General features: G+C 38.3%; 2 protein-coding genes across 5 annotated transcripts; both read left to right on the top strand.

Annotated features, from left to right (window-relative positions):
- Window positions 1-9457: 9457 nt before the first annotated feature.
- LOC119546920 (probable cytochrome P450 4d21) lies at window positions 9458-11541 on the top strand. The gene is made up of 5 exons (XM_037853551.1): window positions 9458-9742; window positions 9800-10186; window positions 10258-10327; window positions 10383-10579; window positions 10644-11541. Exons 1-5 carry the CDS (start codon window positions 9484-9486, stop codon window positions 11351-11353), a joined length of 1623 nt encoding a protein of 540 aa, XP_037709479.1. The 5' UTR covers window positions 9458-9483; the 3' UTR covers window positions 11354-11541.
- A 564-nt stretch (window positions 11542-12105) lies between these two features.
- Window positions 12106-22234, top strand: LOC119546595. 4 transcript variants are annotated; one of them, XM_037853016.1, is made up of 6 exons: window positions 12106-12127; window positions 18147-18997; window positions 19527-19896; window positions 20224-20826; window positions 21259-21623; window positions 21793-22234. In XM_037853016.1, exons 2-6 carry the CDS (start codon window positions 18200-18202, stop codon window positions 22033-22035), a joined length of 2379 nt encoding a protein of 792 aa, XP_037708944.1. In that variant the 5' UTR covers window positions 12106-12127; window positions 18147-18199; the 3' UTR covers window positions 22036-22234. The 4 variants fall into 4 exon arrangements, with proteins under 4 accessions (XP_037708944.1, XP_037708942.1, XP_037708946.1 ...); XM_037853014.1 differs by having other exon boundaries at window positions 12113-12300; XM_037853015.1 differs by lacking the exon at window positions 12106-12127 and adding an exon at window positions 17545-17840.
- Window positions 22235-23966: the final 1732 nt, after the last annotated feature.

Here is a 23966-nt window from a genome sequence, read left to right as displayed (position 1 = left end):
CCTTCTCAATGTTTCACCGTCTCTAAGCTCGCTAGTACATTCGCATTTGTTTTGCATATGTTTTCATTAATCTTACTTAGAGGGAAGCGAGGAAATAGGGGAAAACTGATAGGCCTATTTTGATCTGCAGGGGAGTTGCCCACCAACCTGATCGGAACCCTACACTGTCGCCTGGCTGATTGTTTATGATGATATAAGGGTAATCATGGCCCGGGTGGCATGTGCCAAATTTGCCGCAAGGTTAAAGAGTTGAGTTGAGTTGTCGACTGTGGGCGATCTGGGGATTGGAGATTAAAGACCTGGGAGGAGTCGCGTGAGAGGTATGGAAATAATAATTAATTATTGTTTGTTGGGTAAAGTAATTGTTTAACTCTTATTGAGGTTAATTGATATCAGATGAGGGCAGGAGATCAGAAGGATTGTATGTTTGATTTAAAGGTGACGTGATTTAAAAGTGAATTTATTTTTTATTTATTTATTTATATCCCAGTGCTCCAAGTGCACACTTATAATTATCGCGCAAGTCACATTGAGTTGAAATTCTTAAATTATTATCATATTTAAATTTTTAAAACAATTACAAATATCTCGTTATATTTTTTAATGTTAATTTCGATAAATTACTAAAAAGCCATATCTTTAATCTTTGGTAGTCATCTTAGAAGCTATGACACAAAGCCCCTAACCTTACATCTCTGCTCTAAATGAATCTTCACCTTTTGGCGCTTCCCATAAGTAAAATAAAACCCAGTCAACTCAGACCTCACCTTTAAATGCAAAATAGTTTATCACGCCCCCATCAATCAGGGCTAAATGTTAAATTCAAAAAGGAGGCAACGGCGACGAAATCAATTCTACTTCTTGTACCTATATCTGAATGATTTCAATTGTTTGACTTGGCTTTTTTTTCCGGCGTCATCGCATTATCCAAATGCCATTTAAGTTTAACCTTTTGAGCGGCGGGTTTCAATTGAGGAGGAGCCCGAAGAGGAGGAGGTTTGCTATGCAAATTTCATGGCTACCAAAACCGCGTTCATCATCATCGCCGTGGCTAAAAAGCCGCCAATTCAAACAATTCAATGCTACCCAATAATGGGAGAGAAAGATGATTTTGGTTTTTTGGGAAACCGCAAATTCATGATTTTTTTTTGTGTCATTATATCCCTCATTTAAAGTGCGCCAAACAGTAAATACCTGACTATCTCAATGGGCATTGTATGCAGATCGGAATAGATAGCCAACAAAAGGGCCTCAAGAGACATAGCTACCGCATTGAACAACTATGGGTATTTTTCCAAGGAGTGCCAGGCACAACAAAACCATTTTGCACACTTATTTCTTTAAACCACTTTTGTGTCCAATTTTGGGAGGCAATAATTTGAAGCTGGAAAGTTTGACATTCTTGCCTGGCGGCGGCATTCTTGTTAAGATTAGCACGATTACATCGATTACCATATAGTCAAGAAGGGGAAAAAATTGAAATTAGAGACCGCCAGACCGGGCTCTAACTAGTTTTATTCACTTTTTTATGTTTGCGCAAGCGTCTTGACAGCAACGACTTCGTTTTTAAGATTCCCGCGGCGCATCGCACCTGAAATTACAAATTTTGTAATTGCCAAACAAAGCGCAGAAGCCGAAAAAAAAGGGGTCGAGTAGAAGGACGCTGCTGATGGCAGGGGAGGAGTCTTCGCAACTGGGACTGAGACCCACTGGGACCCACAATGCCGGTATTGCCAAGAAGGCAAGCGCTAAATTATAGTAGATACGAGCTCATGTTACAGGCAAAAGGCATGTGCACGTTGTGCAAATCGCTGACAAAATGCGAGCCCACATCGAGTGGTGATCACAATTTGCGGTGGCAACGTGAGGTGATCACAGTTCAGAGATGGGTCTACGCCTCCAGTTCAATGAATTTACATAAATTGTTAATTTAAATTGGGTTTTAATTATATGCTAGTAAGAGAAACAAGAAATATACGAGATACATCCTAATTACATCAATATTTTAAATGAATTTACGACTTCTCGCTCACACTGTGTATTTTATGCGCCTTATATAGCACTTTCAGAATAAACAGTTGGGAATTTTTAGAGTTCTAGATATTAAAATCCAAAATGTGCTTAATGTAAGACCTTTTTCAGAACGAACGGTCTTAAAAAGGTAAGCATGAAATCATTCTTAAATCACGACTGTTTGCACTGGTTTTTGGCACTGTGTTTTTCCCTAAATGTACTACTACCTCACAAACATTCTTCGATAAGACCTGCTTGCTTACTCACGCATTGTTATATGTAAAATGTTCTATTTTTGAGATAGCCTTGACGCTTCTAAATTTGCATCTTAAGAGTTCTACTAAAAATGGTTTCCCAATTATCATGTTCTATAAAATTTCAATAGCGACAATGGGTAACTGAAGATTTCCTATATTTATTAGTATTATTCTACCAAGTTTCTTACCAAAAAACGTAATTTTACAAAATAATCATACTAGAATAGGTAACTTTTCTTCTTCAATTTCATACTTTATCTTTTCTAAAACACGCTGTCACCTCTAATGCGAAATGCACTGGATGGGCGGGCAATTACAGACTCACACGGCAAAAATATTACGACAGCAAATAGCTCACTGAATCAAAACAAATGAAAATGAGAGTTGAAGCTATCGACATTTGAATCGAGATCCGAAAACGATGGACCACTTTCGCATGGGGGAAGCCTCTTCAGCCGTAAGCATTAGATCTCGTGGAGTGGAGAGACCTCCAAGATGTTCGTGTTTTCGTGTCTAAGTTTTTTGCTCTTCTGTTATGTTTTATATTTTTTTTTTAATTTTTTGGTTGTTAGTCGAATGCGGAAGTCGGGCCCCAAACGAATATTTCTTTGTCTAACAACTGTATTAGCCAGCATCCCCCGCAAAGCCCGGCCTTCTCAACACCCGCATCAATTGATCAGCACTCCTGGAGCAATTACGACTGCCGCCCGCTGACTTCGCCTCGGAGTTTTTTACTTTATTTCTCGCTTTATTTAATAAAATCAAATCCAATCATAAATAAATTTAAACTCGTTTGACCACAAACTTAAGCCAAATGAATACACAAGCGCACATGAACTACAATCTACATATAGAAAATCCCGATTGGCATGTAAGAAACGTGCAGGTTTTAATGCGAATCATTGTAGAGTCGGGATTACACAGGGAAAAATGTTAGCAATATCAGCATTATGTTAAGAATACTTTTTGTTATTATTACCTGGAATAAATGATAGTTCTGGCATGACAAAAATTAAAATGTGAGTACTTCTGGTAAATAATAAATGCTTGAGATACTAATTTAATTTTCCAAAAACATATTGAGTTTTTGTTCCAATCAAAAAAATACTCCTAAAAGATAATTCTTTGATATAACAAATACTTTATGTAAGAATATAACTTATGATATATAGAACTTTTATATGTATGGAATATGTTTATTCCGGATTTTTACATGTGTATTAATCTAAGGCACGGAATTGGAATCGAAGTCCGGAGAGTTAGAGGCGGAACCTGAGACGAGGAGATGGAATCGGGTACGGGCACTTAAGTGCGTTAGCTCCAATATTGTCGTGGGTTGTGGAGTGCTGAGTGTGTGCCTCGGATACGGATGATTGCCTGGCTTTAACTGTGCACATGCCAACGCTCATACATATATATAGATCGGTTAAGCTATGTTGTAGCTACAACTCTATCCGCCCCCTTCTCGAGTAGCTCGTGTTGTCAACTTTGGACATTACTCACTTCGTTGAATAGTTTGCGAATTCAATTGGCCCTGAAAGGCGGACGAGAGCGATACCCTTTAATTTGTAGCGACTATAGTGAAGTTTTTTTTAATTGATTGATTATACTTGTATCCGGTTAGCTATATTTCGTAAAAGGCAATAACATTGTAAGCTTCTAGTAATTTATTCTAGTCTGAACAGTTCACTGCCCCTTTCTAAAGAAAATAGCGATCAAGGCAAGATAAATGGTTTTCATACCCCTTACTCGTAGAGTCAAAGGGTATATAAGACTCGGCGGAACAGATGTAGCAGGTAGAAGGGAGTGTTTACATATTCTTGATCAAGAACACTAGCCGAGTTGATCTAGCCATGTCCGTCTGTCCGTCCGCATGAACGCTGAGATCTCGGAAAGTATAAAGACACTCTAACGCCAACAAATGAAAAAAGTAAATGGAATGTTGTCTTGATTTTTAATATCCATCAACATCCCAAAAATCGTTAAAATCCGACCATTCATTAGACAGTTATAGGCAAATAAAGTGAGCAATCTTGGTTTTAGTCGCTTTGCTGCTTGCATATTTCAATCTCCATCGCACTCCCCATAGCTGAGTAACGGGTATTTGATAGTCGATGACATTGAATATAGCATTCTATCTTAATCTATCTTTATTTATTTTATTTTTTTTCAAGTTTGAATTTTTTGTTACTTCTGTTTTATTAACACTATAACTTTAATAATGTAATTATAACGTTTTCTTCCTCGTATAGCCTGTAAGCACTTTCCCGCATAATATTTTAATGTATTTTTCATCTCCTTAGGAAGCTTGATGAAATCTCTTTTATTAAGTGGCCCCATCAAATCTTTCCATTACCATTTTTATTTCCATCGCGATTTCCACTTCCTTTCCAGTTTTTCCTCTGGCTGGGGAAGTCGGTTAAGATTTTCCTGGGTCGCTTGGGTTTCGACCCCGATGCAGTAGCCGCTTGACTTATTTATATTTTACTGCTTTTTCTTGTTATGTTGTTTTCAGTTTATGTGCTCTTTTTTGAGGCAGTATTTTCAAGCGTGTTTAATCGTAATCGCCAGAGACCAATTCGCTGGTGTTCGCAATGTTAGCAGAGTTTATTTGTTAATTTTTTTTATCTATGTACCTGATGTTCCTTTTTGCATATTTCGCCTTAATCAATTCAATGTTTATTATACCCGTTACTCGTAGAGTAAAAGGGTATACTAGATTCGTCGGAAAGTATGTAACAGGCAGAAGGAAGCGTTTCCGACCCCATAAAGTATATATATTCTTGATCAGGATCACTAGCCGAGTCGATCTAGCCATGTCCGTCTGTCCGTCTGTCCGTCTGTCTGTCCGTCCGGATGAACGCTGAGATCTCGGAAACTATAAGAGCTAGGCTATTGAGATTAGGCGTGCAGATTCCTGAGCTTCTTACGCAGCGCAAGTTTGTTTCAGCAGAGTGCCACGCCCACTCTAACGCCCACAAACCGCCCAAAACTGTGGCTCCTACAGTTTTCATGCTAGAATAAAAATTTTAACTGAAATGTCTTGTTCTCATCAATACCTATCGATTGACCCAAAAAAAAAGTTTGCCACGCCCACTTAAACGCCCACAAACCGCCCACAAACTTCAAAAAATCGTAAATATGAACGCGGATATCTTGGAAAATATCAAAGATTGAGAAATGGGATTTCAGATTTAGATTCCTTAGGCTTAAGCGCAGCGCAATTTTGTCACGCGAATATGCCACGCCTACTAGAACGCCTACAAACCGCCCAAACCTGTGGCGCCCACAATTTTCACGCTAGATCAAAAATTTTAACTGAAATGTATTGGTCTTGTCAATACCTATCGATTAATCCAAAAAAAACTTTGCCACGCCCACTCTAACGCCCACAACGCTTAAATCTGTCTACCGCCGGTAGGTGGCGCATTTCAATCTCGCTTTGCTGCTTGCATATCTCCATTTTCCTTTGGTCCCTTTAGCTGAGTAACGGGTATCTGATAGTCGAGGTACTCGACTATAGCGTTCTTCCTTGTTTTTTCTTCAGTTTTCCTCTCATTTGCATTGACCATAAATTCAATTTAACCCGAGTGTCCGTCTTTCAGACATTACTTTTCGCTTTTTTCCCCACTTTGCATATCAGGTGACGCGATTTGGGGGGTAAAGCACTCCTCTCTTGGAAATACATCTTGATTTCTTCCTCACTGCTCGAGTTATTTACACGCTTTTAATTCAATTTCAATTGCACAATTAATCAAGAGCTCGGTACACCTCGCGGCTGAGTATTCACATTCATTCACTATCCAAAAAACTAAATTCACTTTTGAGTTTCCCTGTGCGTGTTTGGCCGCTTGAAGTTCAACGGAGCGTATGAGCGATTTTCGAGTTTCGAGCCTCTCTTTTTATGTTTGTTGAACTCTTTCTGTGTTAATTAAACACTTAAAGTTGGCCGCGCTTTGTTAACGCTGTCATAATACCGACTATCCCCCTCTTCCCCTGTGAAAACAATTGCATTTTTTCCGAATCTGTTCCGTTTTCGTGTGTGCAAAATGATTGATTCGATTTCGCAGTGGCAGCCAACGCACAATGGGCAAAGCCACGCTAAATTTATGGCCCCCAACTCAAAGTGCATGAAATTTTTCATTGCTTGCAACAAATGCTGACCCGAATGTTGAAATACCCTAGAAACAACTATCTTACAAGTATTTTAATGTTTTCAAATTTGAAAAAATATTTTTTATTTTTCATAGTTATTTAAAGCTAGGCTTATTTGGAAATGTAACAACTCGTTTATCCTTAAATAAAATTATTCTTACCTATTTTTATAAATATTAATATATTTTATTGTTATATTAATGAAAATATAAATTATAAATAAAATAGGTTCAAATTTGGTTTCTCTTAACAAATTCTAATAAAAATCAGGCAAGCTTTCTATGAATGAGGGAAGTATCAAAACGTCCTCTATCTGAATGGTACCCATTCGCTAGTGATCAGCAGTTTAAATATTTTCTGATTCCGAATCAAAGTCGAAGTCGGACTGGAGTCTGGCTTTTAAGGTGGGTCGTCGTGAATAACGGAAATTCCACATGCGATCGGCTTGCAAACAAACACTAAAAGTCAACCACCGCCTCTTTTGCCATGGACACCGCCAAATGGAAATCAAAGCAAATGGAAACACGAAAATATCTTGCAGATGCATAGATGCACGGGGCAAAAGACAAAAAAAAATACACTCCAGCTGCCAGGGTGCAATAACATTGACATTTAGAATGCGAACCGAGACCCGGGCCATTCATAATTGCAAAAATGCCATAAAGAGCAGCGAGAAAACCCCAAACGAATCCGAAACCAAAACCAAAGTCACTGATTCCAAAAACAAAACCAAGTCGCGACACACAAACTGCCAAACGAAATCGAAATTGAAATCGAACGCACCGAAAGTCCACAAATCTACTAACCTTGTGCCCCGCTTGGGCCATAAAAACTGCGTATCGATTTCGTTGCATGGAGAAAAACCATTAGTAAATACATAAGGTTCAAGTAACTTAAACTTTTTAGCATAGCATTTCTTATGATCAAGATAAAAAAGTAAATTTAAAACATATACACTTTAACGGTGCATACTTAAAAAGCTTTCAATGTGTTGCAAAACAAAGTAAGAAACTAGCCTTATACATTTTTTTCTGATTAAAAATATAAATACATTTTACAGTCCCATTACTACTACCTATCTCTACCCCATACTTAAACTATTAAACTATAAACTACTATTTGGCGTAATATTGTTTCTGAAAATAAAATTGTATTTATAATTTGTGGCTTTACTGTACAGATCTCTAGTTTATAATAGATATCAATGAAATACTTTCACAGCCTCCAAGAAATAAAAATTGTGAACTGAATTAGACCAACAATTATGTGATATGGATTTTAAATATTTCTTAAATATTTTTTTAGCTTTGGTTAAAAAATTTTCTGAAGTGTAAACGTTGCGGTCTTTCTGTAGGAATTTCCATTGGCAACGGAGTCGTTCGGGCCAGGCCAATTATAGCGCACTTGTCCGCGGACACGAAGTGGGGGCCAAATAGCCATGGCTCCAAAGAGCTGAGTGGGAGTGGGGCAAAGTGTGGGGCCAGGATTGGCTTTTTTATTTCAGTCCACCTCATGTGGATGCCACAAACTGCATTGAGCAATGCGTTTTATTTCCTATCTTACTTGTATTTTTCTTATTTTTCTACAACATGTCGTGAGCTTATCCGTATTGTATTCTGTTGTATTATTAGATAAATAACACCACTTTACAAAAAAAATTTATGAAATACGCACTTCAGGAAACCTTTGTTTTCCGGTAAGATACATCTCCCTGATTAGGAAAAGGGCATTTAAAATTTTTTCTATGGTACCATTTTTTTTTAAAGTGTAAAAAACGTTTTTCGCACTTTTTTATTTTCTAACTCGAGTTGTGATAAACCGAATTCGGTCATTATTATTAGAGAGAGAGTGCTGTATCGTAAGTGGACTTCGAAAAGCTATGACTTTTTTTTTAAAACATTCTTGAGGAACGAAGTTAAATGGTAAGGTTATGGCTGCCTATCACTGTTGATTTAGTTTTTAACTTTAAGCGAGCAGTATGTAAATAAATAAATAAATAAATGGTAAGGGCATCTAAAAAATTTGTTTTTTAAGATTATTTTTTTAAGAAAATTAAGTTTTTAGAACAGAAAAAACATTTCATTTACTAAATAAAATTATATGCAAAGTCGTTTAAGTGCACTGTTAAGAAAATATATTATTTAGTTTTCAAAGGAACGGTCGGAAAATCAATGGTAAAATAAGAGGAAAATTCACATTTAATCAATCGAATATTTCTTTATCTTTACTATCCCTAGTATATTTAATGTATTGCGTGTGACTGGGTCCAGCATTAACAAGAAAAATCTAAGGACGAGAAAAATAAAAAAAATAGCAGTAATGTTTTTAATTAGTTGCGCATGGCTATAAGACATTGTCTTAAAACTGGCTTCCTGACTAAATTTCGTTTCGAGAAAGGCAAGCAATGTTAACCTTTGGGAAGAGATAAATCTTATTGGGAATTTTATTTCTGATATTAACCAATTAAGCTAATTTCTTTAGACTTTGTAGTCAAGAGTGTATATGGCATTATTTGCTTTCTTAGTGTACTAATGGTTTTATACTTTGTGCACTAAAGTAAAAAGAGCGAAATTTAATGAGCCTTTCAAATAAAAATACGAGAAAATGCTATAGTCGTTGGCTTCGACTATTAGATACCCGTTACCATCAGGGGGATGGAGATATGCTTTAAGCAACTCTGCTTTTTTCACTAACACATATAGCCTATAGCGCCACCTATCTTTTTCTTCTATAGCGCCACTTTGCCTACAGCGCCAACTAGCCGGTTATAGTCGTTTGTGGGCGTGGCACCCTGAAACAAACTTGCGCTGCGCCCATACGCGTTCATACGGACAGACGGACATGGCTAGATCGACTCGGCTAGTGATCCTGATCAAAAATATATATATTTTATGGGGTCGGAAACGCTTCCTTCTACCTGTTACATACTTTTCGACGAAACTAGTATACCCTTTAACTCTACGACTAACGGGTATAATCACAAATAACTATTATTTGCGGTCCCTGATATACACCTTAGGCTAACAGTAACAGCGACAGTTGGGTGGAAGAAGTGCTGATGCTAAGTACAAAAGCCCAATCTAAATTGATTCAGGACTCGATCTGTGACATTATTTTCCGCTTAGAGGTGGTTACCATTGGAACTCTTTTAGAAATGTGGCTTTCCTTAATTTTAGGAGCTTTTATCCTGATCCTGGCCTGGGACTTTTGCCGCAAGCACCAACGGTCTGCTATCCTTCAGAGGTCAAAGATCTCGGGACCACTTTCGCTCTTAATACTGGGCAATAGTCTGCAGGCATCAGCTTTGAGCTCGGAAAGTGAGTATAAATTTCGTTCAACCCGTTTATTAAAATATAAAATTCGTATGTTTCTAGATTACCTCGAATACTTTCGTGACTCATTCAATAAATATGGCAAGACCTTTCGACACTGGATTCTGGGCGAATGCATTGTTTACACCAAGGATATAAAGTTATTTGAAGCCATTCTTAGCAGCAGCACAATACTACAGAAAGCTGAGGTCTACAGATTCATGCGGGACTTCCTTGGCGATGGACTCTTTCTTGGCTCGGCAAGCACATGGGCTTCTCGGAGAAAGGTTCTTGCCCCAGCCTTTCACTTTAAATGCCTCGGGAACTTTGTGGAGATTATGGACAGAAACAGTAAAATTATGGTGGAGAAACTGAGAAAGGTTGCTGATGGGAAAACACCAGTGGACCTTTTCAACTATGTTTCACTGGAAGCTCTTGACGTGATTACAGGTATTTTTATTATGAAAAATACATTGCATATTGTTTTTAAAAACATTGCTGTCATTTTAAAATTTATTTAGAGACTACCATGGGAGTCCAAATGAATGCCCAGATCGACCCTAATTGCGCCTACACTAAGGCGCTTAAGAGGTATGCTGATGGTCACCATATTGAATGTCCTTTCCATTGTGAATATTCCTTTCAGTGTTGTCCATATCGCGTCGGACCGCTTGTTAAGTCCTTGGCATCGCTTTAACTGGCTTTTTCCGCTGGCAGCCCCGTTGGTTTATTGGCGATTACATAGAGATATACGCCTTATGCAAGAGTTCACCGATAAGATAATTCGTGAAAGGCGGGCGATTCTAGAGCGGTCAAAGGCCGACGGTAGCTACCAACCGCTAAGTACAGTAATTGATTAATTTGAAAAATATAATTTTTTTAACACAATATATTTTGTACCTTGTAGGTCTGGAAGATGAAGAGACCGGTGGTAAATCTAAGATGGCCCTTCTGGACATTATGCTGCAAGTCTCCATCGATAACAAACCCTTAACTGAGCTGGATATTCGCGTGGAGGTTGGCAGCTTCATATTCGCGGGAGATGATACCACCACCAGTGGGGTGTCGCACGCCTTACAGGTTATTTCAAGACATCCTAAAGTGCAAAAGTGCATATACGAGGAGATTCTGGCTGTCCTGGGTCAAGATCCCAACACTCCAGTGACCCAATCCCAATTACTGGATCTAAAATATCTCGACTGCGTTATTAAGGAGACAATGCGTTTGTATCCACCAGTACCTTATCTCGGGAGATACATTCCCAAGGACTTGCACGTTGGGGATAAGACCATTCCCGGCAATACAAGCGTTATATTAATGCCGTACTATGTATATCGAGATCCGGAGTACTTTCCTGATCCACTAAATTTTAAGCCTGAAAGATGGATGAATGTTAAAGAGGCTTCTTTTCCTAGCCATGCCTATATTCCGTTTAGTTTCGGACCCAAGAACTGCATAGGACAGAGGTTCGCGATTCTCCAAATGAAAACGTTGATAAGTAAGGTTATACGACATTACGAACTACTTCCGCTTGGCGAGGACCTCAAGGCTACATTTAATTTTGTACTGAGTTCCTCGTCGGGATTTAATGTTGGCCTAAGACCGAAAAAATTCTAGAGCGGAAAAGAATATGTCAATAATCCATTAAAATGGCGATGAAATTATAAATGATATGATGGCATATTAAATTGGAATGCATAAGTTGTTTAGTAGCTAAGAGGTGTTTGGAATAGTTATCAATAATTATGTAAAAGGTATGCAATATATAAATAAAAATTTTAAGAATCAAGGACTTCGCTACAGGATTTACGTTTTTGTGTATTCTTACTTTATCTTATTTTCTTGGAATTTGTAATGGTTCTACCTTTTTTGGCACTCCATGACTCATCTGCTGCTTCCACTTAACCCACTTGGGAGCCGAAGACTTCACCCACATGTGCGCAATTTCCATAAGCCAATTGCAGAAACCTCTGCCCAAACGAACCCAGAAAAACTACACAAGACCGACAACCAGTAACGACATTTTTTTTGTCACAACTCCAACATTAAAACATTCTTTACAGCCCCTGGGCACGCTTCAAGCCGCACACATACGACCGTATAAAAGTTAGCCAAAACGATCTCATCATAACTTAAACGTCACGTTGCAAAGAGCCCATTAAAGTATGGGCTACAAAGCCAAAATATAGATAAAAGAAAAACTCGCAGGCGACACAGTGAACCAATGACTTCAAACGATCGATGGAAAAAAAAAGAGTTAAGGTGCATTTTAAGAGTGATCACAGGCTGGTTTTAAGAGAGAAACTCGAAGTGCCGGCGATTTGAGACCCGATCCGTGGATTGCGCTTGAAAGCGAAATCAAATCGAAACCGAAAGCCAAGCCGAGCTGAGGTGAGCTTCGGGTTGGACTCTTTCAGAAGAATCCCAAAGAGAAGCTTGGGGTTTTTGGCTTCTTCAGCCGAGGTTGTATCTTTCAGTCGGTTTTTTGGCAGCCGATCGCGCGGATGCGGCTCAAACAAAGCGGGTTCAATAAATCTTCCAAATATCCACAACAAGTGTAAAGCGTGAGTTCTTCTTCCTTGGGTGAAAAGTTGTCTATGGTCAAAGTGTACAATTATTTGTGATTGATTGAGTGATGTGCATGACCAATTTTGAAAAATGACTGTGTTTCATCAAACCTAAAATCTGAGAAAACAAAGAAGCCTCCCATAATTATGGGTATGCTGAAAAATGCCCGACAAATGCTTGCCAAACTAAATTTTTATGCAAATTAAGACGCTCGTAATTACAGTGCAACAAGCTAAAATTGCCATGTGCAAACCAAAACCAAAGTCACTTTAATTAATTTTGAAGTTTGCACTTTTAATTCAAGCAAAAAAATAAAGTTGCAATCAACATTGATTAACATAACATGAATGTCGAGCACTCACATTCGCATATCCATAAGCATTCGCGGTTGCCCTGCAACAATATATAAATAATAAAATAGAATCTCAACCACAAAGTGAATCCGTAAAGCGTGGAAAAGTGACAAAAGTGCGGTTCTCGTGTGAGCCAAGATCATCATCATCGAACGAGTGTTTGAGCTGGTGTGAAACACAAATCTGAAAATCTGGTAGCTGCATTAATTACAAATTTATTCAAATGAGCAAACAGGTGGAACATACACAAAGTGCAAGCAAGAATTCACCGTCTGGCGTTTGATGATTGTGCAGATGTGGAGATCTCTTGTAGGCCTGATTGATGGAATAATTGCTCCTATGACAAGCAGACTTGGTATAGAGATTTAAATGCAGCTCATGTCTTGAGATAATAAGGTTAAACATTGTGCAGATGTGCGTAAATATCAACGAGTTATTAGTGAATTTACCGAGTGGAAGACGTTTTCTTAGATCTGCTTTTGAAGTTTTAAAAGAGGATTGTGCTTAACAGCAAACTGTTTCTGAGATCATTCTCCAGTTGAGTGATTATACAAAGTTAAAAGATTAATATTATGCTGGTCGAATAACCTTTCTAAGATTATTTCAATGCTAACGAATTATCATAATGCGTAATGGCACAAGAATTCTGACATCATTTAAGCGCCGTCTGATCATTAGAAGTTGAAAATGATTATGCTCTTCCTGGAAGAATATTTCTAAAAGAAAGCAAAGAAGCTATTAATGGAAGTTCACAGATGTATTATTTTTACATTTAAATAAGTTAGATAATAAATAAAATATTTATTTACTGGTCAAATATTATAGATCAATATCAGAGAAGTCAAGTACTTTGAAAATTATTTAAACTCATAAAAAAACTCATACAAAGAAATTTATTCTCACGAATTTATAATAAGAATATTTAATAGACTTCCTTTTACTTTTAGAAGATTAGAGCCAAAAAAAAATTGTTAGTATATAAAGGCGGTAGTAAATAATAATAACGATCGATATTTCCCAAGATGATTACAAAACTTAATAATTACCTGAACTTCAAGGATTATGACCAGACTAGTAAGCCATATAATTTTTAATTATACGGTATAAGACATTTTGGTAAAGTACATACGTTAACTCAATAAATAAAATAATGATCATAATCAATGAGTGGTTATAAATAAATTGAAAGAGAATTCGCAAAGCCATGACTGATCAGTTTTTGCCAGCCAAAGAATGTAATACAATGGAAAAGTAATTAAAGTGTGTTATGCGGTAATAAGCAGCCAGTTGAAAGAACGGGGGATTGTATTGTACTTGGGTATCCATGGATCAAAAGTCAATTAAACTACAGACGTGCCTGTGTCCACCCACGATCTGTTAAAATGTCAACAATGATCGATGGCTTAATCGGACAGAATCTGTGGAATCTATGGAGTCTACAACCATCTAATCAGCCCAGTCCACCTCGACCCAAACACGACCGATCTCGCTGGTTGTCATAACCCAGCCTCGGATCTAGCTCCTCTTGATCTTCTGTTCTCCAAATGTGACTCAGAACTTAACTAGCCAAACTGTAGCAAGTTGTATGTTCATGTAAGGCCATAATCGCTATGTCTAACTGCCATAATCCACCCGCTAACTGCTAACTGCTTCGGAAGGCAGCTGGCCTCAGCATCGCATATAGATTCAGATTCAGTGGGACTCAGGCCCCGACTTCCAATCGCACTTGGACTGGTCAGAGTCGCCGGCTCACCTCGCACAGAAAAACATCGCATGGCACGTACTCCGGCCGAGGCAAAATAAAATCGAAAAGCATAAACAATTTATTTGTACAAAATAACTTTGAACTGTGCAGTGGCTGTTGCATTTGCTGTTTCGCTGCTGCAGAGCTCCAAGTCACAAAATGACTTAACTTATAAGCTGGCATTTTCCAGTGGATGCTGCAATGTTTCAATGCAATCGAACTGACCAGGAATGCAAGCTATGCACTTGGAAAAATTTGGATTTCTAATCAAAAGCTTTTTAAAAATTAAATATTTTCTTAAATTTAAGGATTTTTTTCAATGGTTGTGTTTTTGAAGGATACGTATTCCATTGGATTACTAAAAATCATAACATGTATTCAATTTTACAAATAATTCATACAAAAATGTGGTTTTTTTGTTTTTCAAATATAATTAATTTTATAAAAACAAATATAATTCTTAAAATAATGGTTTTTTACCTTGGACCAAAAGGTGGAACCTTTAGTTTTCTTATTTTTTTGCAATGCTTAAATCACACTTATAATACGGAAAATTTAGTAAACATACCAAACAATATTTATCTTACATAAAATTGTTGATATGAAATTTTAAAACGAAATACATTTTAATAATTTAATTAAAATAGGAAAATAATTTCCTGAATTAGAAAATATATTAAAGATAAATCAATGTATGAAATAAGTTCAAGTGGTTTTTAAAAATTCATTTTTAAATAGTACCTTTGGTATGAATTTATAAATATTGTTTTTCAATCGGTTTTTCCTTTAAAAGAGTTGTATTTGTTTTCATGCAAGTAATTGGAGTAATCTTATTTTTTTTTGCCAAGTGCAACCCAAGCTAGTTTCGTTCTAGTTCGAAGTGTGAAATAAGAGCCAGTTAAACTATACAAAATTATATCGTGTTGGGTAAGCGAAATATGTTCGACCGATTGAAGATTGCACTAGAGAGGGGCCTCAAGTATAGTGCTGGGCATTGAGGCATGCCATTGCCCAAAGGTGTTCTAATGGTTGGCCAAACGTGCGATTGAACAATGCCTGGAAGTGCCTTTCAGCCCAAGATACAGCCACTCAGATATCGAATGCAGTTACAGTTACTAATTAGACAGGTTGCCAAAGATCTAGATAGGTGCGTGACTGTGAAACAAAACCGAGGCTGTAATTGAGAGGAGATCTTGGATCTGACAGCCACCAAAAGTGTTCACTTTGTACTTAGATTACCTCATTTCCCACGCAGCCTGATGATACGATGAGCATCGGTAGTTAAGTACGTTTGAGAAACCCCAAGTTCCCTACTCCCTGCTCCACATTTATTGCAGACATTTAAGACCCACATTTCCCCGGTAATTGTGCTCTTTGGCTACACCCATCGAAGTTAAAGTCTCGACCCTAAAGCAAGGTTCTTCACAGCACTCCGTCAATTGCTGTTATGACCTTTCTGTCGATTGCTTACTTGGCTAGCATTTTCCTTCATTCAACTGACCTTAGCCAAATCTTTAAAGCCGCCAGCAAAACTCATAATAACCTGGCCAAATAAAAAAATGAGAAAAAGATTTTGCACACCTGAGAGGAGTTGAAGAGGCGAGAGTTGAGTGCCGCCGGACTGCAGCTCATTAATCGAGCAACGAACGGTAGAGCAGATGCTGATACACTGAGAAAATATATGGTAAATGTTCAGAATCATAAAAAAAACATTTTTTTTAAGGGAACTGAAAATAGTTTTCTATAATAAATATCTTTAGGCTTTTTAAGTACTTTGGTCTATTAAAAATAAATTTGAAAGGTGAGGTTCATATCATATTGAATACTCAACTAGTATTATATTTTCCTTTGTGCTGCAAATACCCATTAATAGGCCGCAGTCTCCGCCTCTTGAGCTCCCCAACAAGAAGCCGCAACACTTGAGGTAGCATAGAAACTGGGCAACTTTGCTACTTGCAACTTGCCTGTAAGATGGCAGAGGCAGTCAGGCAGCAACGAAAACAAAAGTGAAAAGGTCACTAGCACCAGTTGGGCAGCAGTTGGAGCAAGAGGAGCAATCCCGTCTGGAGTTGTCTGAACCTAAACCAAAAAAATAGAAAAAAAATAGAAAAATACTATATATACAAAACCAAACACTTCAGCACTCGACACTCAGCCAACTGTGGCCGCCAAGCTCAAGCGCCTTTTGATCATCGCACTCGTAATGCCAATCCAGGGGTAAAGGGTATAAAGTCGTAGTAACATGACTGCATAACACCGAGTGACGTCTTAAGTAAGGCAACTCTGTATGAACCCATCAATTTTCAAAGGAAATGCACTTTCTTGATGTACAACTACTAAGCATTTTAAGCAAGTGATACCATATAAGTTATTTTGGTTTTGAAGAAGAGAACATTTTTAAAATTAGATTAAAATATAAATGAATATAGACTTCAGAAACGTTTAACTGAACTTGTTGCAATAATATTGAAATCATTGAATCGTTAAATAATAATTTTTTCCGACACCTCAAACAACTTTGATATTATATTTGTAATAAATTTGATATTATATTTGTAATAAATTGCATTGAATTATATTTTGGTTTTTAGACAGTTTGGACATGAAATATTTCCTAATAAACTTTAAAATGGGAAACAAGCAAATAAATTGGACCAAAACCTGAAACATTTTCTTATAGTCTGTGAAAAATATTGCTAACAAAATAAGGAATGATGCTGCATTGCAGATACCAAACCACATACCATTTAATTTGACATTTTCTTGCATCCAATTTCCAACTTTGCATTTGCCCATTCCCATTTATAATAACCGCTCCCAGGGCATCTATTCTTCGTGTCAGTCAGATTCGCCAGCTTATTTCCAACGATTATTGCCGTTGTTTCGGTTGTTTTCGCTTGCTCTTCGCTTTTCCGGCTAACAAGTTTTCCGCTGGCTTTTGTGTATCTGCAACTTTATGTGAAGTTACTGCAGCAGAAGCAGCCACATGCCGGCGATCTCTTGCCCAATGCAATTCGCATTTCAATTTTTCTAAACTATTGGCCAATACTTTTGGGGCTTCTCGGTACGTACATACGACTATAAGATTATTTATCGCCGCTGATGGCTTGGGAAAATCCAAACCGAATTGCACATCAGCTGCTTCTTGATTACCTGAAGATGCTTTGCGGTTTTTTCAGTGGAACTAATGAGGCTTAATTGAAGCAGTAGATTGAAGATCACCAATCTCTCAGGTTGGTTGACAACTTTCCACAGTCTTTGGAAATGCCGAAATGCATATTGGCAGGCACTTTCATTTTCATCTGCAATTCGATTGCCTTTCGCAAATTCGTAATTTCCAGGAGAGAGGAGAAGAGCCCTAATCTACTGAAGAGTCTTGGAAATCAGTTAGACAAATGCCATTACCTGGGGTTATATAACAGTGACAAATACAAAAGGGGTACTGTGAAAAATGTAGACAAACATAAACTTAAAAGGGTAACAAAATTTGGAAGTGCAATAAATAAAGATATTAAAGAAAACTAAAAAAATAATAATAATAAAAATTAAATTATGACTTTAAGTCCTTTAGTATACGGTTTTTAGGATAAACAAAATTTCTTGCTAACAACCAGAAAATGATATAATGTAATTTGAAATATCCTTAAAATAAAAAAAATCATATTCATTATATTTTACAAAACAACGAAATTATTTTATATGTATTGTCAGATTTTATAATCTTTCATATTTTTTTCCCATGCAGCATCTGGCAATTGACATTTGGAGGGGCCATTCGAAAGGTGAGCTCAGGTAATCATGGACGAACAGAAGCAGCTGGAAGTAATTGCGAATGAGACCTCATCAGTCACCGGATTGAGACGTCAGCCCACCAAATATCCCCATGGCCTCAACATCACGGTACAGACCATCGACGATGAAAATGAGGGATCGGTGAAAGATCACAGTGACTACTCCCGCGCCTCCGGCGAATCGTGCTGGAGTGAGACCCAGAAATACCGCATCGGAATGCTGGGGAGTCCCGAAACCCTGGCTGAACTTCAAGTTCGACGGTATAAGTACCCACTGACTGCTAATTACTATTTGAATGGCAAGTTGGATAGCCATGAGAAGCCAACACCCTGGATGCTGTTGGGCTATGCTCGACGAGCTTGCAGGTGGAAATATCTAAGATGGCCCATTATTTTCGTGGCCAGTGTTTTGTTATTCTTCGGACTGATCACCTACTGTTTGTGGCTTCACGATGTCAGTGTGGCTAGATCCAAATTCCTCCAGCGTCGCTACGAAGCCACTTTGACATCCACGAGTTCGAGCAGCAACGAAGTCTGGGATGAGGAAACCACCAGCACCACCGAGTTGGAGCCCCAGGAAACCACACGACTCAAGGCGGTGGATGATGAAAGTGAGGAGAGTTCGGAATGGCCAGATACATCGTTTGCAGAGGACGGGGAGCCAGCGGATGGAGACGAGGCTGGCGATGGGGACTACGATGACACCCTGCTGCCAGCGGATAGTATTAGGTTCACCTCGGGTCATCAGAACAGCTTCGGGGTGCCCATCGAGCAGGACAAGAGAATGCTGCAGTTGCTCAAAGACGTGAGTAAAGGTTAAAGTTTAAGTGGGAAATATACTCCTTTTTATTCGGGGTGTTCTACTTTTTAGTTATTTTGGCCAAATCGTTTTGGCTTTAAAACTGTTTTCAGCGCAATGGAGAAACTTTTGACAAATAATGTTATATCATATGAACTGTTAAAGAAGTAATAATTAGTAAGTTAGCTGTCTGTCTATGACTATAACTTCCTTTGTTTATAACTCCCTTAAAACAATATTAAGATAATTTTGAGTATGGGGTTTCAACTTTACCTTTCAAATTCTTTGACAACCTAACAAACCAAGAATCCGTTCGTATGTAATTATGTTTCAAATATAGCAATAAACTTTGTGTAATTAGTTCACATTTTAAATAATTAAATTACTATTTCCATATGAAAATGATTATTAATATTGTTTTGCAATGACGCATTAAATAATTGCTTAATTTCTTTTCATTCCCAACTAACTTTTGTACCATCTGGGTTCCATCTGTCCCCTAATTATCACCTCTCCCACTGCCCTTTTATTACAGTTACTGCCCAAGCCCCAGGCGACCCCCGCTGGCGGTGAGCATCCTTTGACCCGGGTGTCTCCAACACTGCCACCCCCCTCGCCGGTCAGTGGGAGGCCCACACAGGCTATGACCTTGACCACCCCCTCGACAACCAACAGTGGCTGCCAGTCGACCATGATGCCAATGTGCCAGGGAGTGCTCGACTACGATCTGACCTACAATCGCGAGGGAACGGCGCCCCGGGATGCGGATTCCATGGCAGCCTACGAGAATCTCATCCGGTCCAACTGTTCGGCGAGGGCGGCTGAGTTCATTTGTGGCGCCCTGGAACCAGAGTGTCGACCCTCGCACATTGGACAGCTGCCGCCCTGTCGCCGCATTTGCAAGGGTAAGTTGTTAGAAATAAGTTTACGGGGGACTAATTCAATTTGGGCAGGAGCAGTAAGAATTGTATTTCATTATACAACAAATTTAATTAATGAAATCAAATTAATGTATTAGATATAGAAAATAGTAACGCGATAAAGTCTTGTTAGCTAGCTGTATAAATTAAAAAAAAAAATTTACAACGTTAAAATCGGTTGCTTTATAATAATATGAAATTTGTCGGAAAAGGTTAGTTTTCCCTGATATTTTTTAAAAACTGCATTTAATTATTCTGCATTCTTATTTATTTTATCTGCATTCTTTTTATTATTTCCTTTCAATTTCATAGCCATTTTAGAGGCCTGTTCCATAGCGATTGCCAACTCGGATGTCCTGAGCGAGCTCTTCGACTGCAGCCTGTATCCCGATGCCCATGAAAGCCACAAATGCGAGGATCCCACGAGAAGGCGAGAACATTGCTATGGAAATGAGTTCCAATGTCACGATGGGAGCTGCATACCCCAAAATTGGCAGTGTGATAAGATCAAAGATTGCCTCGGTGGCGAGGATGAGGATGAGCAATGTTTGGTTTGCGAAGAGGACGAATTCCGTTGCCGCTCAAATGAAAAATGTATCGCAGAAAAGAGTCGATGTGATCAAAACTTTGATTGTATTGATGGAAGTGATGAGGAAGACTGCGATGACTACGGATCGGGGGACTTGGCTCCCTTCGATGAGGCCGAACTGAACGCCTTTCCAAGGGTCTTTTCCTACGCCAGTTTTTTATCACCAAACGAGACGAATGATAAGCTATATACCTATATCACGGCCAATACCGATGAAGATGCAGGCACGGAGACCAAGTTCCAGGTACACAAGGTGGCTGCTCCTGCTCCGCCGGTGAATTCCAGTGCTAGTTCTGAAGAACCCGCTGGTGGACCCAAAGGATTTGGTAAGTAAACAAACTGCACAACAAGAAAATGGAATCTTATGGTTTTACCATTTCTGAACTAACCAATAAGCTGTACATATATAAGACGATATTGATGATAGTGTTAAGTTAATAATTATTAAATACTGTTATTAAAAAGAAAACAGATAATAGAACGTGATTATTATCATTTCTTTAATTTAGTTGTAATAAGATTTATTTTGTGAACAAGATATCTCACAAAACTTTGTAAAAATCCAAGTTATTATATTTAAAACTGTTTGATATACTTCTGATATGGAAAACAAGTACTACAACCCAAGCATATATGAAATAAACATTATTATAAATTGTATATATTTTATTGTGTCCTTTTATTTATAATCTTATCTATTCGTTTTATTTTGATACTTATGTATCTGTTAATCATGTATGTTTCCCATTTTCTCCCAGTGAACTTTCGTGATAGCAAGGAGATAATGATGACCAGCGATTCTGAGAACAAGTTTAAGTATTCCCAGAGAGCAAATCGCACATCTGTGAAGTTTAGCGTGGGCACACCCACAACTGCAGCGCCCAGAACAGCAAGTGCGATTCCTAGTTCGGCGTTGTTTCAGCAGCGAGATAGAGAAAGGACCACCAGCACCACCACTACAACCAGCACCACCAGTACAACCAGCACCACTTCAACCACCCCTGACCCACCCACATCAATACCATCGCTCTACGAAGTAGTCACTGCTCCAGGTGGTTGTCCTCCTCATGAACTTCGCTGCGTAAGTGGCAAGTGTATCACAGTCGGCCAATTGTGCGATAAGGTAAGTTAACTTATATAATAAAATATACTATTTATTTTATTCCAAATATCTTGTCCATTCTTGTGCTTATAAGAAAACCGATATGATCCAGCTTTCCCATCCTAACAATTTCTAAAATGGTTTAACCTGGTTTAAACAATTCCTAAAAATTAATTTGATGTACTTTCAGCAAATTGATTGTCCCGATGCAGCTGACGAACTAATGTGCGTTTATAGGGAGCGTACAAGTGGGAGACGAACCACTTCAACCACTGAACCACCCACTGAACTCCCCACTGAACTCCCTACTGAACCACCAACAACATCATCAGAACCCCCTAAAACCAGTACTTCCACAACCACTAACCCGGTGACCAGTACAAGGCGTTCGTTGAGGACCACGCCCAACCGAAGTCGAAAGCCCAAGTCTTAGAGTGATGTAACTTGTATCTAATGTTTATTTATATCCCTATTTCTCATCACTTTTATTTTCTTTCGCTCGCTATATGTATGATAAATGATGTATTTGTAAATCTTTGTTAGTGGCTAAGTTGTTTAGAGTTTAGAGTTGTTTGACTATTTGTATGCGCGTGAAAATTGTATTCTTAGCAATGAATAAAGTATAAGATGTGAGTAGCTTAAAATTTTAACATAAAACTGGGGTAAGTTTGGTTGAACCTATTTGTATTTTTCTTCCAATCATGTCTATCTTCTCACTGTTAAACCTTCTCAGGAGCATATAATAATCCAAAAGACATGTTCTGTCCTTTGTTTTGTACTTTCGAAAACCATAAACATATATGGACAATGCTCTAACGAAATTCAAATGAAATCGATACAATTAAAGTCGGGACATTATTTCACAACAACACAACCTTGGTCTTTGGTCAATACGACCCACGCATTCAAAAGACCGAGACCATTTGGTTTGGGCAATTCAATTAACCAGTCCATTGTTATCGATTCGGTGGTGCAGTGAATGCTACGGAGTCCATTATCTATAAGAGTGTGTGCCCAGCTGACTGCAGTACACTCGGAAAAAGTGGTGATAAGTAAACGGAAGAACAATTTTCAATTCGAGAATAATGTTTTAAAAAATAGTCTGAAATATTTTCTAAAAAAAATAAAAACTTGTCAGCATGAATAGCCAAAAATTATGAATTATATGTAATTGATTACATTTTTCTTCCGCAAACCAACTAAAAATCTCATAAGTTCATAAAACATTTTCATTGTAGAACCAAAAATATTTTTGGCAGTGCCGAACAAAATTTAATAGGCAGTTTGACAAACAGATCCGGCTTTTATAATGCTGCCCCAAAATTTAGAGAGACAACAGCGGGCGACAACACTTGTCAGAGCAGATTAAATTGCAGTCTGTGGCCTGTGGAGAACTCCTCCTCAAAATCCCAACTCCAGTTTAGAACCCAGCTCGCACACTCGTTGACAGCCCATTGCAGATGAAAATTTTCGCTTAGGGGCTGATGATGATGGCAGATTGCGAAAATTCTCCTCCCGAATATTTGCACAACCACAAAAGTTAAATGCGCTTTGATTTCACCCCAGAATCATACAAAAACCGATTGGCAAAAACAAGGGAAAACAATCCGAGAAGCGAGTTCTGTTTTTTCGGGGCTCTTTTCTGATTGATTGCTATCAAAAATCCGCTTTTGGCATAACGGCAAATGCGATTTGATTGCTGTCATTGTTCGGGACCGAGAGACTATTAATATATGTTTTCGGCACAATCCCTAATCCCGACATTGGGCAATTGGGCGAAGACGAAAAACCACCCGAAAAAAACTGCACGTAAAATAGGGATAAAAAATGATATTCGATTTCCTGTATTTTACTACTTTTTTGTGTTGTTGCTCTCCTGCCATTTGATACGTTTCATACGCTTTTGACAGCTGTCAGGCATCTAAATTTTCACCTTAATTAAGTGATATTAATCGTCTGTGCCAATCTGAAACTTTCATCTGCAAATGATTTGGGGAAAAAAAGGTGCGAGGACGCGTGCCTAAAAACGCCCCGAAAACTAAAAGGAAATCGAAAACCAGAAAAACTCATTCTCTTCACTGGCATTAAAAGCTTTTTACCTTGGCTCATAAAATGGAATGGAGTGACGTTACAGAGAGCCCAAAACTCCGAATGGACACGCATAATTTTCATGTTTAGTGCCCTTTTAGGCGCTGGACCTTTCCTCTCCTTGAGTCGGGTCACTGGCAATATTGTTAATGTAGTCGATTGAAATGGCCCCATTTCGAGTGGACCCACATCCCAGGGCTACAAGTGTGTTAAACTGAGTGTGGGAGCCGGCTTTGGACCATATGCGGACATTAGAATGTCTTGTTATCTCTTCCC

The sequence above is a fragment of the Drosophila subpulchrella genome, chromosome 2L, assembly GCF_014743375.2.
Source record: "Drosophila subpulchrella strain 33 F10 #4 breed RU33 chromosome 2L, RU_Dsub_v1.1 Primary Assembly, whole genome shotgun sequence".
NCBI lineage: Eukaryota > Metazoa > Arthropoda > Insecta > Diptera > Drosophilidae > Drosophila > Drosophila subpulchrella.
This window is presented reverse-complemented; position numbering and strand designations above follow the sequence as displayed.

Bases quoted from the DNA above. Each gene is read 5' to 3' on its own strand.
- LOC119546595 (XM_037853016.1), top strand. From the start codon at position 18,200: ATGGACGAACAGAAGCAGCTGGAAGTAATTGCGAATGAGACCTCATCA. The intron at 19,897-20,223 runs GTAAGTTGTTAG...TCAATTTCATAG, and splicing joins CTGTCGCCGCATTTGCAAGG to CCATTTTAGAGGCCTGTTCC. The intron at 21,624-21,792 runs GTAAGTTAACTT...ATGTACTTTCAG, and splicing joins TCGGCCAATTGTGCGATAAG to CAAATTGATTGTCCCGATGC.
- LOC119546920 (XM_037853551.1), top strand. From the start codon at position 9,484: ATGCTAAGTACAAAAGCCCAATCTAAATTGATTCAGGACTCGATCTGT. The intron at 10,187-10,257 runs GTATTTTTATTA...AAATTTATTTAG, and splicing joins AGCTCTTGACGTGATTACAG to AGACTACCATGGGAGTCCAA. The intron at 10,328-10,382 runs GTATGCTGATGG...TATTCCTTTCAG, and splicing joins TACACTAAGGCGCTTAAGAG to TGTTGTCCATATCGCGTCGG.